At 50.8% G+C, this 16,910-nt stretch overlaps 7 protein-coding genes across 7 annotated transcripts; 4 read left to right on the forward strand and 3 right to left on the reverse strand.

The window, feature by feature from the left end:
- Window positions 1-529: 529 nt before the first annotated feature.
- Window positions 530-2,748, reverse strand: ALTATR162_LOCUS4597 (uncharacterized protein; the record flags this gene model as incomplete). The annotated part of the gene is made up of 3 exons (XM_043312212.1): window positions 530-1,496; window positions 1,548-2,555; window positions 2,612-2,748. 3 exons carry the CDS (start codon window positions 2,746-2,748, stop codon window positions 530-532), a joined length of 2,112 nt encoding a protein of 703 aa, XP_043168147.1.
- A 644-nt stretch (window positions 2,749-3,392) lies between these two features.
- Window positions 3,393-4,493, reverse strand: ALTATR162_LOCUS4598 (uncharacterized protein; the record flags this gene model as incomplete). The annotated part of the gene is made up of 2 exons (XM_043312213.1): window positions 3,393-4,381; window positions 4,433-4,493. 2 exons carry the CDS (start codon window positions 4,491-4,493, stop codon window positions 3,393-3,395), a joined length of 1,050 nt encoding a protein of 349 aa, XP_043168148.1.
- Window positions 4,494-5,278: 785 nt separating this feature from the next.
- ALTATR162_LOCUS4599 (uncharacterized protein) lies at window positions 5,279-7,196 on the forward strand (the record flags this gene model as incomplete). Its single annotated transcript, XM_043312214.1, has 3 exons — window positions 5,279-5,654; window positions 5,712-5,912; window positions 5,965-7,196. 3 exons carry the CDS (start codon window positions 5,279-5,281, stop codon window positions 7,194-7,196), a joined length of 1,809 nt encoding a protein of 602 aa, XP_043168149.1.
- Window positions 7,197-8,110: 914 nt separating this feature from the next.
- ALTATR162_LOCUS4600 (uncharacterized protein) lies at window positions 8,111-9,147 on the forward strand (the record flags this gene model as incomplete). Its single annotated transcript, XM_043312215.1, has 2 exons — window positions 8,111-8,248; window positions 8,296-9,147. The coding sequence occupies 2 exons, from the start codon at window positions 8,111-8,113 to the stop codon at window positions 9,145-9,147; spliced, it is 990 nt and encodes a 329-aa protein (XP_043168150.1).
- Window positions 9,148-9,243: 96 nt separating this feature from the next.
- On the reverse strand, window positions 9,244-11,904 carry ALTATR162_LOCUS4601 (uncharacterized protein; the record flags this gene model as incomplete). Its single annotated transcript, XM_043312216.1, has 5 exons — window positions 9,244-10,389; window positions 10,438-10,761; window positions 10,809-11,493; window positions 11,549-11,649; window positions 11,704-11,904. The coding sequence occupies 5 exons, from the start codon at window positions 11,902-11,904 to the stop codon at window positions 9,244-9,246; spliced, it is 2,457 nt and encodes an 818-aa protein (XP_043168151.1).
- Window positions 11,905-12,480: 576 nt separating this feature from the next.
- ALTATR162_LOCUS4602 (uncharacterized protein) lies at window positions 12,481-14,339 on the forward strand (the record flags this gene model as incomplete). Its single annotated transcript, XM_043312217.1, has 3 exons — window positions 12,481-12,659; window positions 12,710-13,780; window positions 13,829-14,339. 3 exons carry the CDS (start codon window positions 12,481-12,483, stop codon window positions 14,337-14,339), a joined length of 1,761 nt encoding a protein of 586 aa, XP_043168152.1.
- A 552-nt stretch (window positions 14,340-14,891) lies between these two features.
- Window positions 14,892-16,314, forward strand: ALTATR162_LOCUS4603 (uncharacterized protein; the record flags this gene model as incomplete). Its single annotated transcript, XM_043312218.1, has 3 exons — window positions 14,892-15,147; window positions 15,195-16,093; window positions 16,147-16,314. 3 exons carry the CDS (start codon window positions 14,892-14,894, stop codon window positions 16,312-16,314), a joined length of 1,323 nt encoding a protein of 440 aa, XP_043168153.1.
- Between the last annotated feature and the right edge of the window lie 596 nt (window positions 16,315-16,910).

The raw sequence follows: 16,910 nt of genomic DNA on the forward strand, positions 1-16,910 counted from the left end.
AAACTCAAGCAAATCTCGGCAATTTTCTGCCCGATGGTAGGCAAGAGTCCTTGTAGCTGATGGTGCCAATGTCCCAGTCATTTCGTCCTTTCCTTTCGTCTCCACCCAATTACGATGTTGTTTCTAACAATGCGATGTCATGGTCATTCAAGGTTGCTCCAGGAGCACCAACTCCTTGCGCATTCGCTTCTTTCGTGTTTAGTATGTGCGGAAGCCGCCTTCCGCATCTATATCGTCTCGGAAGATTATTCACGCGGACATTGTTCTGGTGGATATGCTTTAGGAATGTGAATTTCCATAATCCACTTACTCATGGCTACCAAATGCTCGGGCGACGGAGCGAGTAATCGAAACCTGTTGGCCGACTGTGACTTCATGCTTGCATGTTGCTCGTCTCTTCGTGCATACAGTCATTCATAGCATGGTCTTGTTTGTATTGAACATAATCATAACCGCCCGAAACCCGCCCTTTTGCATATCCGCCGTGAGATTAGAAGAAATGCCCCTCTTGTTGGTTGGGTTGACATCTTCAAACGTACTCTCTGTCCGCACAGCTCTGGATCATGCCCTTGTTGGTTGCTTCGTACTCAATCAAATCGACCTTGCCGTCCTTTTCGACTGTGTTTGCCTGGACAAACACCTTCCTTGGTATCTTCTTCTTCAGAACGGCTGGTCGGACCATGTTCTCGTAGAAGGGTTCGACACTGGTAATTTCATCATACATCCTCTTCGCAGCTGTGACATCTGCAGTAGCCTTGTAGATGTGAAGCTTCTGGAGGTAGTCATTCACAGCAGGGCGACCCAGATCTAGGATGCGGTCACGCTCAAGGCGGATGGTCAGGTCGGAAAGATCATCCTTCTCCCATTCCAGCTGACAAAACTCGACACCAGCATTCAGAAATGTGCGCAAGATAGAGAAGCGGGCCTGCATGTGGGCCTGACCCCATTTTCTGCTCTTGGGATCCCAAAATTCCAGAGCTGCAACGCCCGCACGTGCCATTTGGAGGTATGCGGTAAACAGGACGTCTCCCGCTTCGCTACTCATGTCGGCTTTGCCGTCGCCAAAGCCGAACAGCTGCAGTATGGGGAATTCACACGAGAGCGCCATGGCGACGCACTCGGCACGGCACTCTTCGTAGGATGCAGCGATAGTACCAAATGTCGATCCCCAAGTCTGACCAGGCTTATACCAAGATTTTATTGGCTGGCCGCTTAGGGGTGAAATCGGAGGGTTCTCTTTATCAAAGTTGAAAACGCCTGGCTCCGTCTCCTGCAGCAGCTTACCACACCCATGACCGAGCAGCTCGTGAAGACCGACCTGGACCTCGAAGGCAGGATCTCGGTACTTTTGGTAGGTTTCTAGATCACGGTCTTTGATGAAGGGGACGCTCTCGTTCGGTGCTTTCGCGGAGAGGATGTTGCCAAGAGACACGTTCTTGAAACCGAAGTTCTGTCGAATGTCATCGTAATTTGGAATGTTGATTCCAGCGGGGATACTGTTGGTGTTAGATAAGGTTACAGGAATATTTTCGAAAATCTCAACTTACCCACTGCCCGCGAATGTTAGCACCTCGAGCGACGTGAAGTCGGGACTGAGGAATTTGTCCTTTTCGAAGGACTTGTCCCACGGTAACAGAGGAATGTACTGCGGTGCAGTCTCAACCAATTTGCCAAAGGCCCGTGTTCGCTCCTTGTTGACCATGGCTACGAAGCCTTCCCACTCGCCGCGAATGCCATGTGGGTCGCGATACGTTTCGATGAAGCCGATGTCGGATTCTACCTGAGGCCCCTTGTCCTGGACCCAGGCCTTCTGGCTCTCCTTGAAAGCTTGTAGTGATCCTGTCCTAAAACTCTTGGAGTATTCTTCCATCATCTTGATCTCGTGGTCATTGGCTGCGTATTTCTTCGCCTGCTCAATGTGGTGCGCAATGGTTTCCATCTCTTTGGAGTAGTCACCGAATACCAGCTTCACCTTGAGCCCGTTGTCCATTGTCCACTCGCTCTCCTTGAGATCCCGTTGCTCTGCCGATGGGTTGTTCGAAGCCGAAGCGATGAGAACCTCGTAGCCGTCGCTGGTCTTCTTAACCCTTGTGTTTTCTGGGAGCAGCCCTTTTCCTTCGAGGAAGTCGCTCACGCTGGAGATCTGCTCGCTGGTGATATCGGGACTATCGGGGTAGTAAGTTGAGATATGTCCAGCACCGGGGTAGCCCAGATGCAGCTTTCCCACATCATTTCCAATGTATATGGCGTCCCTGAACTTTTCGTATATGGCTAGTGTGTCTTTGGAGGCAGTCGCGAGCGCCTTCAGCTGCCGCGGTTCGAGGCGGGGTACGAACTTGGAGTCACCAAAGGACTTGAAGTTGCCTAGATTGCCTAGGAACTGCGCCGAGTAATCGAGATATGCGTCAATCTCTTCCTGAGAAAGACCAGTGTCTTTGGCGAGGGAAGCATAGTCGCCCTTGGCGTGCTTGTGGAGCGCAACGATGAAGTCGTAGATGTGCTCGGATTCGGGGGAGACTTGGCGAAGGACGACGCGTGTTCCGGCGAAGCAGGCTCTACAATACAGATCAATTACTATGCCATAGACAGTCGAGGAATGTCTATATCTTACACCGAGAGATGGTGGGCATAGAGCTTCTCTTTGTCGCTCAGTGCGTCAAAGTGAGGCTTGATGGTCAGAGGCACGATAGTAGGCGGGCTATCGGCCAGGTACTGCTTGAGCGTCTCTGAGTCTATGGTGGCGGACATGGTGGTTGTTGTTGTGGTTGAGAGACGTCTGACGAGCTCCCAGTGCAGTGGCGGGGAGCTCATTCGGGCCCGGCAGCTTGGACGTGGGGTACCGGTAGCGCCCCTCTCACCTGAGAGCGTGGAACTTTCGCGCCTGGAACACAGTCGCCTACTTGTAACATTCCCTGCAAAAGGCTGCAATGAGCGCAGCTTAGAAAGCATCTTTGTTAGACTTCTGGTTTCTAGGAATATAGAGGAATACCTGCTCTATGAGTCTAGTATTCTATATGTTCCTAGTCTGTTGTTGCCGGTTGCATACAAGGCTAGAAAGTAAAGATTCTTCGTTGTTCGCTTAATTTGGTGAGGGTCCTGGAGTGTGCTCCGACGCGTGACTGCCTGTTTTCTCCACTACTTGTCAGCGTCACCCTTTTGGATGCCAATGAATAGGCATCTGGTCATAACAACGGTCTTAGTAAGTGTACTCCGGAGTAAGCCCAAGGTATCTTGTGTCATGAGTCAATTTTGATGAATTGAAAGCTGTACGCTTTTGGCCACTACTACATTCCGAATCACCATCGACACCATAGTCAAAAAGGTTCTCCCATTTTCATGTGGAGAATCAATCAAGCCCAGGAGCTTGGTCACTACTACTCAATACGTCTATCTCAAGCCTTCGCCATCGATTTCAAATACTGCGGGCTATGTGGGTAGTCGATGTACCCCTTTGGTGTCTTTGGTGTATAGAAAACCGCGCGGTCATACTTGACTAATGGTACGCTCTCCTTGACGCGAAACACGAGATCGGGGTTGGCAACGAAGTATCTTCCAAACGCGATAACAACATCGTAGTCTTTGTACGTCTCATCAACCGTCTGCTTCGCCGATTCAGGTAAAAACCCCCCAGCAAGCATGACCGGACTTGCGTTATTCCACTGCTCGACCATCCAGCGCACATTCTTCTGTCCTCCACAGTCTGAGTCGTCATTACCGGTAATGCGAGCTTCGATGAGGTGGAGGTAAGCCAAGCCCAGTCCCTTTAGCTCTTCCGTCAGGTATCTGAAGGTCGGCTCGGGCTCGTCCATCAGCATGCCGTTGAAGTCACTATAAGGGCTCAGACGCATTGCTGTTCTATTCACGCCAACAGCGGCGATTACCGCCTTGGTCACTTCGAGATGGAACCGCGCTCGTTGCTCGATGCTTCCTCCCCAACCATCCGTCCTTTGATTACAAGTCGTCTGTAAGAATTGATCCGGCAGGTACCCATTAGCACCATGGATCTCGACGCCATCAAACCCCGCAGCAATTGCGTTCTTGGCTGCGGCCGCATAGTCTGCTATGGTATTCCAGATCATCTCTTCAGTCATTGCTTCTGGTGTCCGATCTTGGGGACTCATAGGAACCGCGCTGGCTGAAACTAGACTGATGCCTTCCTCCTCCAGCACATCGGGTTTTGCAGCCCGGCCTTGATGCCAAAGTTGGCAGTAAATCGCACAGCCTTTGGCCTGTACTGCTGTCGTGACTTCTCTCCATGCAGTAATCTGATCTTCGGACCATATCCCAGGGGCATTCCGGCATCCGATGGCGTTTCTGGAGATGATGGTTGCCTCGCTGACGATGAGGGTACCTGGTACACATGCTCTTTGCTCATAGTACTCTAAGATACTCTGTCAATGTCGCTTCTTTGTTGTCAAGGCGGTTGATGTACCTTTGCTCATGGGTGTCGCTTTGAAGTCATCATCCATGCGATATCGAGTCAACGGTGCCATAGCCACACGATGACCTAGCTTTATATTCCCGATTGTCAATGGTTGAAAGAGTCGCGTCATTTTGGTACTTGATGTTGATATTGATGTTGATGTTGGTGCTGTTTGAACAGTAGGAAGGCTTCGTTTAGGTAAGATCTCAACTGCAATGGCTCGCTATGTTTTCACGTAGTTGCTGGTTGGCACTCGTGCAGCTGTGGTCTATCACACATATTAAGGCCATCGACGAAAGGTGGGCGATGGGTTGCCGTATTCGTTATCGGCAACCCAGGGCCCACCTGATACACAGCATCTGTCAGGCTCAGCCGTGCTGCCGAGAAGTCGGTTGCACATTTCCAGCGCCATTTTCAGCATGTTGATCCGATGTCGACGGTAATCACAATCAAGGGAAAGGTCAGGGTTGAACATGCGTCGGCTCAAAAAGTGCCGATAAGATGTCACGGCGCTAAGATGACCCACCTGGGCATTCCCACTGTCATCGGTTGCTTTCATCCGCAATGCCACTTACGCCATCGAAGCGTGTAAGCGATCTTGATATGCGCGTAGACTACTCAGCTGTGACTGGCTGCTCTTGTCATGGCTCCGGGAGGAACACACGTACCGACAATCCTGCAGCTGTCAATGGGCGTCATGGCGAAGTTCCGTCCCGCCCGGACAGCCTCCCGAAGCTCCACGTTCAACTTCAACGCTAGCTACGATGTTTGTGACCGTTGGCCTCGTTCTAAATATACACGTCTGGATATTCACCATGTTCTTGAGGCTCGTAGGGACCCTGGGAGAATAACACGATGAGAGACCAACAGACCTCTGTTGATGAGATGGTTTCGACACACCATCTCAAAGAGAACAAAAATACACGCATCGACCATGTTCTTGCAGAGAAGCCATCAGAAGATGATGAGCTGTGCGATCCAGGGACGCCTACCGAAGACCATCACACCCCATCACCTTCGCCTACCATCGAACAAGTCGACGATGATGACGATAGTGACGCAGCGTCCATTGGCGGCCAAAGGAACACTATGACATCGGCGCAACTCCGAATCGCAATTCCGGCTCTATCGGTTTGCCTTTTCGTCTCTTTCATCGATCAAACTAGCGTCTCGACAGCAACACCCGCTATCGCTGTGGATTTGAACACCGGAACTGCAACATCATGGATCGGTACATCGTTCTTAATCGCGTCAACGGCGTTTCAGTTAATCAACGGTCGTTTGTCAGATATCTTTGGCCGCAAGAATCTGTTGTTGATTAGTCTCACGTTGATGGCTTTGGGAGACCTTGGATGCGGTTTCGCGCAAACGGCGGTGCAGCTATTTGTTCTCCGTGCTATTGCGGGTATTGGTGGTGGCGGCATCAACAGTCTTGTCATGATCATCGTAAGCGATATCACAACGTTGCAGAATCGAGGCAAATATCAAGGTAATGGCATTGGCATACTCATTACTCAAACAGTGCTAACACTTCTGTCTAGGATGGCTGGGCGCGATCATTGCTTTAGGAAACGGCGCAGGCCCCTTCCTTGGAGGTGCTATTGTTGAAGGAGCGACATGGAGATGGGTATTCTGGATAATACCCATCATGTCTGTGCCTACTTCCATGGTCATTCTATTCTTTCTACCGCTGAAACATCGATCTGGCGACCACCTCGAAAAGGTCAAGAAGATTGATTACGGCGGCATGTTGCTTAACATTGCATCGACTCTGCTCCTGCTCATCCCCTTGTCAGGAGGTGGTGTGACTTATGCATGGGCGTCTCCCTTCTTCATCGCTTGCACTGTCACCGGCGCAGTGTTGGGCGTACTATTCGTGCTCTACGAATGGAAACTTGTGGCTCTTCCGATCATGCCACTCCGATTGTACCGTGCACCGCATTGCTGGGCACTATATCTGCAGACGTTTCTCATCGGCCTTGCATACTTTGGCAACTTCTTCTACCTTCCGATCTACTTTCAGTCGGTTCTTAGGTATTCGCCCCTAGTTTCAGGTGCGTTAATCCTGCCGGTAGTCATCACAACATCTTTTACGTCTATCGCATCTGGTCAGTACATGAACCGAGTCGGCAGCTATATGCATTGCATCCTGCTCGGGTTTGCCCTCTGGACTCTTGGAAATGGCCTTACCCTATTATTCGACCGAGACACGAGTCTCGCCGTGCTGATAGTTGTACTCATCATAGAAGGTGCTGGTATCGGTTTAACGCTCCAGCCGACGCTTGTGGGCATGTACGCTAATAGTCGTGCGGAGGATCGCGCGGTGACGACTGGCTTGCGTAATTTCATCCGCACTATTGGTGGCGCTTTTGGCCTGGTTATCTCGGGTGTTGTCCTTGCAAATACGCTCAGACGGGACCTATCAAACAGGCCCTTCGTGTCAGCGAGTCTGATGAGCCAACTAACATCCTCAACATACGACCTCGACCAGTTTGGTCTTTCACCAGACCAAAAAGAAGAGATTTTCGACACTTATATGCGCGGCCTACACTATATCTTCGTCTTTTTCACAGTCTGTTCAGGCCTGAGCTTGTCTTTGACGTTCTGGGTTGGAAATACTAGTCTGAAAGCGCCGAAAAAGCTGGATGAGGAAAGAGCACAGCCGACAGTACCACGAGATGCGCCTCGACAAGAAGTCATTCATGGCCAAGAAGTTGAAATAGAACGAACTCCTTCTGATGAGAAGAGAGCAAGGATGGGAGAAGCCGTGTAGGAACAACGTCCACTCAAGTTTCGCAGTTATATGGCAGACCAACGAGACGCGTCGTTCGCCGCCTCCGCTACGCATTCAATCAAGCTTTCTGTCCATTTCTGCACGTATGACCAGATGCCTCAACGCATTAAGATGTTCTCATAGGCATTGTCCAGAAGTCGTCGTGCCATGTAAGTTGTTGACTTAAGCTTGGAAGAGTAAACGACGACCACGTAGGCAGCAAATCACAAAAGCAATTTCACATGCAATTAAGAAATTTTTCCGATATAAAACAATGAGAACATCATAGCATGCCTTCGATTTTGCCCTCCTTTCAGGCCGTCCATAACTCATCCCAGTCGACCCGATGCAGCAGCGGTCCATTGCATTGGAATGATTGGAGCGCGTGTGATGGCGACATCGGAACTTGAACGCAACTGTTCTCCGCAACACTATACCCCAACACCAACTATCAGATTACCAGAAAACCGTCTCCAAATCAACCTAGGCTTTACCCTTGGTATGCCAACTTAGGTAGGTCCTGTGCAGCCCCACAAAAGTCGGTCGTTATCGGCGACGTCGGATTGGCCTGTCTATCTCATTTGAGCGATCCCCCTCACGGCAATGTTCTACATGCGGTTCTTTCCAAGCCGATAGCTACTCAGCCTTCTGATAACACTGCGGTGGGTCATATTCGGCCGCCATAATGGTATCGCATCGTGAGGCACGGCATAGCCTGGGATGTCGCCGATTACGTGACAACGTCACGGATGAGAATGGCCGATAGCTAGGTAGGCGATGAAGAATGGCTGTCGCAAGATGCTCCGCTGATGGTACATATATGTATGTGTCGCGAGGCATGGGTGTTCTCTACACCAAATCCGTCATATCTCTTGTAACTAGATTGTACTTCCCATCTTGCAAATATCGTCATCATGCCTGAAGTTTACGCCGCACCGCCTGACTACGCCTTCCCACGCGAATTCAAAGGTTACGGCGAGAAGGGTCTTCAAGGCTTGAAATGGCTCAACAATGCCAAGATTGCCGTGTCCTTCGTCATCAACTATGAGGAGGTGAGTCGACAAGTAGTTACTATGGAAACAGCATTGACGTGCAATAGGGCGGCGAACGCTCAGTCATGAAAGGCGACGGGGTTTCCGAGATCAACCTCCGCGAATACCCAGCCCAACACAGAATCAATGAGCGTGACTACAGCGGTGAATCAGAGTTTGAATATGGCTCTCGCCGCGGCTGGTGGCGTATCTTCAAGCTCTTCAACGACTACAAGATGAAGTTTACCCTTTACGCTGTCGGCTCAGCTGTCGAAGAACAGCCAGAAGCTGTCGTTCGAAGTGTGGAAGAAGGCCATGATATCGCTTCTCACGCCTATCGCTGGATAGATCATGCTAATCTCTCTGTCGAGGCTGAGAAGCAGCACATCAGAGATGGTATCACGTCGCTGAAGAAGCTCGCCGGCTATGCACCAAAGGGATGGTACTATGGTCGTCCCTCACCACAGAGTAGAGCTCTCATTCCACTCGTGTACGAAGAAATGGGTGAGGAGCTCCTCTGGGCTAGCGACACCTACGCCGATGACCTCCCGTATTGGACGGACCTGCCCCAAGAGCGCGGCAGCGCAAACCCCAAAGGTTGCTTGATGGTTCCCTACAGCTACGATTGCAATGACTTCAAATTTCATTGCCAAGGAACTGGTTTCCGTAGCTCGGGAGCTTTCTACGAGCATTTGAAGAACGCTTTCGACGTGCTGTATGAGGAGGGTGAAGCGGGTGAGCCGAAGATGATGACTATCGGGCTGCATTGCCGCATCATTGGTAGGCCAGGGAGGTTCAAGGCGCTTCAAGACTTTGTAAAGTATATCTCAGAGAAGGAAGGTGTTTGGGTTGCGACTAGGACTCAAATAGCCGAGTCGTTTAGGGAACAGTTCCCGTATAAGAAGGGTCAGCTCGCGTAGATGGTTAATGAGAAGTTCATTTCGACGTTAGATTCGGATCCACTTGTGCAAGCCCATACTGACTTAAGATCACCAAAACGATGGCCATGATATTCCCTATCTATATTCTCCAAAGTTCCATTGATTACCCTCCATCATACCGCCGTTGTCCATCTGCATTGCTGCATCTTGAATTGGGTCCACTCCGTAAAACCCAGAACCCTCGTAGGCATCCCAGCTCATCTCAGTCTGGCCCTGACCGAGGCCGTCAAATCTCATCGCTGCACTTGCTGCAGACATAGTATCATCGCTCACCATCTCGTTCCACATCCGCCAACCCTGCCACCCACCTGGCGCCTCTTCGTCCACCTCCATAAACGCTTCCTTCACAGCATCGGTGACCATATGCGACATGGTAGGATTGTTGCTATGCGTTGGAAGGCGTGACGCTTGTTCGCGACTCTCTCGTTGGCTCCGCGGCGAAAGACCCGTCACAGAGGGCTCTGCATCCATGTCAAGCTGCAGTGGCCGCGAGCCGTTGCAGTGAATCATCGTAGTAGGCGCTGAGTTTACGACCGTTTTAAACAAGCTTCCGGATAGTGCATCGAAGATGTCGCGATATTTGACGGCGCCAGGCCACTTTTCGCCAAAGATAGTCAAGATCTGCGAGCAGGCCCGTGTCGCCTCTAGAACATCGTATGAGAAGAGAGACCTGTCTCGCCAGATGCAGTACACCAGTGTTAGACCAGCAACGAAGCATGAGTGCAACGAGATCATGGTATACGTTAGCGTCCGGTTTTGACTTAGTCTCTTATATGCATTACAAACACAAGCCGCAGAGCGCGCACAAGTGATGAAGCGCATGTCGGATGTGTCAAGCGTAGGAAGAAAGACCGTGAAGAGGAAGAGCACTGCTTTGTGGTACTGGACGCCATAAAAGTCTCGTGCATCAAGATACGCGCTTTCAGGGTCGTACATCCAGGTGATCTTATTTTCCTTCTTCGGTGTCTGCGGATATGTTCGTAGCCATTCGTCCAAATCGTTCCGGATCGTGGCCATCTTTCGGTCGAGTTTGGCTCGCTCTTCCGGCGTTCCGTTGAAGACGTCTCTATCAACACGAAATACTGCTTTATGAATCCGTGACTGGATTTGGTCGAGCTTGATGATGTGTATGAAAGGCTCAATATTTGACCACTGTGCTTTGTCCGAATCTGGAACTTCTGGGTGCGTCAAAGTATAGAACTCAGGGCTGGTGCTGGGAAGCTTTTGAACACGTCAGTGAATACACCACAATTTGGTTGGGCAGTATACCTCGACGTTAATATCTCGGTCAGCGATAGCAAAAGCTCTACCGAGCACAATGCTAGTCACTCTATCAAGGCAGTAACATGCCCAAAAATTACGTCGCCGGATCTCTGCATCCCTTGCATGCTCAGGAGAGCCCATCACCGTTTTCTTCCTGTGTAAGCCCATCTCGATGCAGACGGAGGTCGCAAATCGGATCTGAGACCAGGCGCCTGCACCGTAAGGCGATCTCTGGCCATGTACTCCAAGCAAGATGAGAAATTGTACCGTCGCGAGGTTATGTTGATCCAAAATATAGTCCATTGGCTCGGTAGCTGCGACAAGGTGATGCTACGATCTGTGAGTATCATAGTATGGTCTGCTCTGGTGAACCTTACCTCGGAATCTACACCACACGGCTTTCGTGTCAGAGACAGGAAGCGAGCAGTAATAGCATAAATTAAATGGAACATGCTACGTTCGATGATAGTCAGGGCGCCTCGAATAAACTGCTTTTCGAAAAGCTTCGTGTATATCACACGATCTAGCAATGGCCAGCGCGTGTGAATACGTTCGAAGAAGACGTCAAACAACATACGAGCCTGCTGTCGATCCGGAAAATCAGCGACGGGCTCATCGGATTGAGTAGATTCAGGAGGAGCAGGTGGCCTAGAAGTACCCGTAGCCTGACATGTTTGAACCCCGGGCTGAGTGACTGCTCTCTTCCCAGAACTTCGGAAAATAGAGGACTGAATTATGCGAGCAATGGTAGCACCAGAGCTAGAGCCGACATAGTAAGGCTCTGATGTTGTATCTGTTGTGCCAGATGCGCACAAAGACAAGTAGGCCACGCCATCGACGAGTGAAGTCCGATCCTCACCCTCGAAATCTTCGGAGAAACAGTCGTCTCGAGATTCGCGGCGCGATGCACTGGACTGAGGCTGAGGAACCAGAAGAGGCTCTTCAACATTTATAGAAGACGTGTTCTGCAGAGTCTCTGATCCATTGTCATAGTGGTCCTCAGCATGATCGGGGAGGCGAGCCTCCAGAAAGGCGATTCTCTCTTCTAGAGCATTGATGTAGCTGAGTAGTTAGGAAACAGGCCGCACACATGCTAATAACTGTGGGAAGAACCTACACAGACTTGCCGCCAGGGTACTGAGGACGAAGAGTCCTCTCATACGCACAAGCCACGCCAGCACGCTGGCAAGATCTGCATACTGGATGCGCACCGTCACACTATAGCATCCTTAGCCAGGATTCTTGCATCAGGTAATGTCCAAAGTGACGTACACGCTGCTTTCTCCGCTTGCATCTTTTGCAGGCCAAGGCCACGCGAGACTTTCTAGTTGCAGGAGGTGGAGGAGATAGATTCGTGGCATTCGACTGAGCCTCAGCAGCGGAATTCGATACTGGTGCTGTTTCCGCCGTCGATCGAGGTACTGCATCCTGACTAGAGGGGCTCACAGGGCTCTCTGGGTAGGACTGCAACATGGCCTCGTCGTCGAGAGTTTGGTGTGGATGCGACCACCCTGCAGCTTTCGGCTTGGACCCATACCGTCTGGGTCCATATTTCTCCACGTGCGATAGTACATTGGAGAGGTGCCCAGGTGGAATGTATGAGCCGACGTGTGTCTTATCGTGAATTGTCCCGAACAGGCTATGATAGCACATCACGTGAGCTTATCTCGGCTGCATTCATCCATGGGGCGGCTGGGAACTCCAACGATTGCAGGAGAACTACGCCGCAACAAGAAACATATCGGAGCTGTACAGTATCCTCCTATCTACACCCCTGCTCTTTATCGCACTGTACACGCTCCCGTCAAGCTTTGGGATGACTGATGCGCGCATGGCAACATAGCACATCGGCTAGAAACTCGCCGAAACCAGCTTCCCCAGTGGCCATGCCTTTGGTCAATCCAAGTCCGATATGCGTGCGATACGTGAACGATCTGGAGTTGGCGCAAGGTCCAATCGATATATGAGAAACCATGGTCCGCCAACGTGAAGATGATTTGGGAGGTTGTCCACGTCCAGTAGTCAATCACACCAGGCTATTACAGCACCATGGGAAAAGTCCAGCTTCCGACTAGGGACCAGTTCGTGGCACCCTTCCGCTCGAAAGAGGCCTTTGTCGACTTCATCAAAGCCCCTCAAGGTAACAACGGCCACGCACCAATTGGCGACGAGAGATGGTCCAACAAGGACCTTGAGCCAACGCCGGTGGAACAGAGGACTTGGACCTGGTGAGAACCATCGGTACTACCTATCTTGAAATGGTTTCTGACGAACGAAGGTTTAATCTGCCGCTATACTGGTTCTCGAACCAGTTCTCTCTTGTCGGCTGGAATACTGGCTCCGCTCTCGTAACTGTCGGCCTGACATGGCAACAATCCTTCGTATCGGCTTGCATTGGCTCTTTTCTTGCTGCCGTCGTAGTTGTCCTTATGGCCCGGCCAGGCGTGAAGTACCACATCGGCTTTCCCGTAATTGCACGCTCAGTCATGGGCATGTACGGTTCCTACTTCTTCGTTTTCATCCGAGCCATCGTGTGCATCATCTGGTACGGGATCCAATCCTTCTACGCTGGTAACATCCTCTCGGTGATGCTCCGTTGCATCTTCGGCAGCTCCTGGGAGAACTTCACAAACACACTCTCTCCAACCGCAAGCGTCACCTCAAAACAACTTTTGGCTTTCTTTATGGCCTGGCTAATGGAATTTCCGTTCATGTGGGTCCATCCCAGGCACATTCACTATATTTTCACTGTGAAAGGGTTCATTATGCCCATCGCCGCTTTTGCTGTATTCGGCTGGTGCATGGCGAATGGTGGTGGACTCGGCGCCATGGATCTTGCTTCCGATGAAGGCGAGCTTGCTGCTTCAGTGACCCCTCTAGGATGGAGCATCATGGCCGGCATTAACACCATCTTCGGTTCGCTCTCGCCTATGCTGGTCAACCAACCTGATCTTGCTCGATACTGCAAAAAGCCTCGAGATGCCGGGATAACCCAAGGTATCAGCGTGTTCGTAGCCTCCATCATCGTGTTCTTTTTGGGCATGGCCTCCACGACTTCAATGCAGGCAGCGTATGGAGTTGCCTACTGGAACATCTGGGACCTATTTGAGGCTATTCTCGATCACCATTTCGGCGCTGGTGCGCGGGCTGGCATCTTCTTCGCTGCTTTGGCGTTTTACTTTGGCGTCTTCGCGACGAACTTTGGAGCAAACTCGATTCCATTCGGAAGCGATATGACTGGTCTCTTCCCAAAATGGCTCACCATTCGTCGTGGCCAAGTGCTTTGCGCCATCCTTGGTGTGGTCGTGCAGCCGTGGCAGCTGATGAAAAATGCTTCAGCCTTCTTGAGGTAAGAGTTCAGTCAAATATCCCATTGTACATACTAACAATCAACAAGTTTCTTGGGTTCCTACAACATCTTCATGGCACCACTTTGCGCCGTTATCATTGTCGATTACTTTATTGCACGGAAAGGAAATATACATGTACCATCTTGCTACGATGGTAAAAAGACAGGCCTCTACTGGTTTTGGTCCGGGGTCAACTGGAGTGGTGTGGTGGCATGGCTACTCGGCACTACAATGGGTATCCCAGGTCTCATCGGCCAGTACCAGCCGCAGATCATATCGGCAGCTGCGCAAAACATGTACCGCATGGGTTGGTTGTTGACCTTCTTCACTGCAGCGACAATCTACTATGTCGTCACCCTCTTCGTAAAACCGAGAGTGTTCCCATTCGGACGAGAGAGTACGCCGTTCGAACGGGAATGGCTAGCGAACGAGGGTCGTGAAGGATTCTTCGACGGAGACAGAGATGGTGGAGAGATCTATGCCGCTGCAACACCGCCCATGACTGACGGAGGAGAGGATGTTGAGATTGGCGAGAAGTCACCAAAGGTCACTTTCTGAGCTAGGGAAGCGTGATAGATTGCGACAGAATCGAGGTTGTATCTATACAACTCCATTATTGAATCGTGATGGATATGAAAGAGGACTTTTAATAACATGTAACGTCATTTTCTTCATATCTTCGCATCAGACTACATTTGGCCCTTTGACAAGCGATTGCGTCCGCGAGCCGCGTCGTTCTCTCGTACTTCACATTGACTGAATACCTCGAGTTCCGAATCGGAGCCGGCATTCCGAAAAAGTGGGATGCCGTTATCGGCTCCAACTGTTAGTACTTTACCCTTGTAAGACAAGTATCGGGCTATCGCATATGAGTGGGTCCAGACGGGATATGTAACAGCTGCCTATTGCAATGCGGGCCACTCGAGCCGATGGCATCGTTAACTCGTCGTTGCCTTCGGCGTCCGAAATGAGGCTGCAACTTCACGGCTTCAAAGAGTCCTTGTGCTCAACCCCTCGTCATCCCATCGCAACAAACCTTAAACCGCCGAGATACATACATAGTATCAACAACTATATACGAACAGTACAAGCAGCGAAGTCCACGTAACCATGAGCTCCGATCTTTATAGACTTACAGCTAGTGAGATCTCAGCAAAGATCAAAGCGGGCGAAACTTCAGTCGAAGAATACGCAAAATCACTTCTGGCACGCATCGAATCGCGCAATGAAGCTGTCCAAGCATGGGCGTACCTCGACCCCGAATACGTTATCAAGCAGGCGAAAGCACTCGATGCTATCCCAGCAGCTGAGCGCGGTCCGCTACATGGCGTTGCTATCGCTGTAAAAGATGTCATCTACACCAAGGGTGAGCTATCAGAGTTGCTATCTTGTGCGGCTTGACTGATCGGTCAGATATGCCTACACAGTTCAATTCACCCATATATGCCAATGATGCGCCTCAAGTGGATGCTGGCTCCATAGCGATTCTACGCAAGAATGGTGCACTCATCTTCGGCAAAACAACGACCACCGAGTTCGCGGCAACAACCACGGGCCCAAAGACACGAAATCCACACGACCCGAAGCGCACGCCTGGTGGCTCTTCATCCGGATCTGGTGCCGCAGTGGGCGACTTCCAAGCACCTATTGGTCTAGGCACGCAGACTGGGGGCAGCACTATCCGCCCTGGCTCTTACAATGGCATCTACGCCCTCAAACCCACATGGAACTCCATAACTCGCGAAGGCCAGAAAATCTACTCTCTGATTCTGGATACGCTCGGTCTCTATGCCCGTAGCGTGGCTGATCTAGAACTCCTCGCCGATGCCTTTGCCATTCACGACGATGCTGCGCCTCCAACAAACTTCACCGTGAAAGGCGCAAAGTTCGCTCTTCTCAAAACTATGGCCTGGCCGAACGTAGGCCCTGGTACCTCTGCTGCACTTGACAAAGCCGTCTCGCTACTCCGTGCGCATGGAGCTGAGGTTGAGGAGATTAATTTCCCTGCGTATCTGAACGAGCTACCTAACTGGCATGCAACAGTACTCAACTCTGACGGTCGGACTGCATTTCTGCCGGAGTACACGGTGGCCAAGGACGAGATATCAGAACAGCTCGTAGGTCATGTTGAAAATAGCGGAAAGATCTCACGCAAAGCGCAAATTGAAGCCTTTGATGAGATTGCTGCAGCAAGGCCGTTTGTAGACGATGTGCTTGGCAGGTACGATGCAGTACTTACACCGAGTGTGCCAGACGAGGCGCCGCTTGGAATCGAGAAGACGGGCAGTGCGGCTTTCTGTTTGATCTGGACAGTAGGTTATGCTCGCAAATGTAGCTGGACCAGACTTGACTAATACGCATGTAGGCACTGCATACACCAGTAGTAAACGTTCCGGGATTCAGAGGCGAAAACGGAATGCCAATTGGAGTATCCCTTGTCGCGCCTCGCTACCATGACAGACGTCTGCTCGCAGTAAGCAGCAAGGTTGGTGAGATCTTTGAAGCAGAGGGTGGATGGAAGCCTTCTGTATAGTTGTATTGTATATGCAACACATTAAATTGGACGGGAGCATTTTCTAACATGTTATCTTCTCGTGATATCACCATCTCGTCATGCAATCGTGTAGGAATTTGGTACCTTTGCCCAGATTTGGTTCGCTTGACACACAGTCAAATTCGCTGATATCTCTAACACGTCCTCCATAGCTATCGCTCAGAAGACGCGTTGACTATAGGACATTTACTATTGAACAACCATGACTGTCCAGCGTTCTTTCCATGCTACGATTGGTGATCCAAATTCATCCGTGGTTATCCGCAGAACTCTATGGAAATTGAATGCATGTATTAGTGCCGCTTCTCGACCGACGCTTGCCGAACTATTCATGCACTTTCTTTCCCAGTCGAATGTTTCATCCCCACAGACAACCACAACTAACACCAGCGCTTGGAATGTTTGCCTTGACCTTCCCAACAGATCTCAATTTCTTTGCCAGGAATGTGCGTCTCTAGCAGCTCGTGCACCCCCGGTTCCTCGGCTTCCCGGTCAGTTCACGAATAGACACACACCGTGACTTTGACCTTCTGGAGGGACATCAAGTTGTCGGAACTAAGGATACTGAAATAGTC

Source organism: Alternaria atra (genome assembly GCF_907166805.1).
Source record: "Alternaria atra isolate CS162 genome assembly, contig: 23, whole genome shotgun sequence".
Classification (NCBI taxonomy): domain Eukaryota; kingdom Fungi; phylum Ascomycota; class Dothideomycetes; order Pleosporales; family Pleosporaceae; genus Alternaria; species Alternaria atra.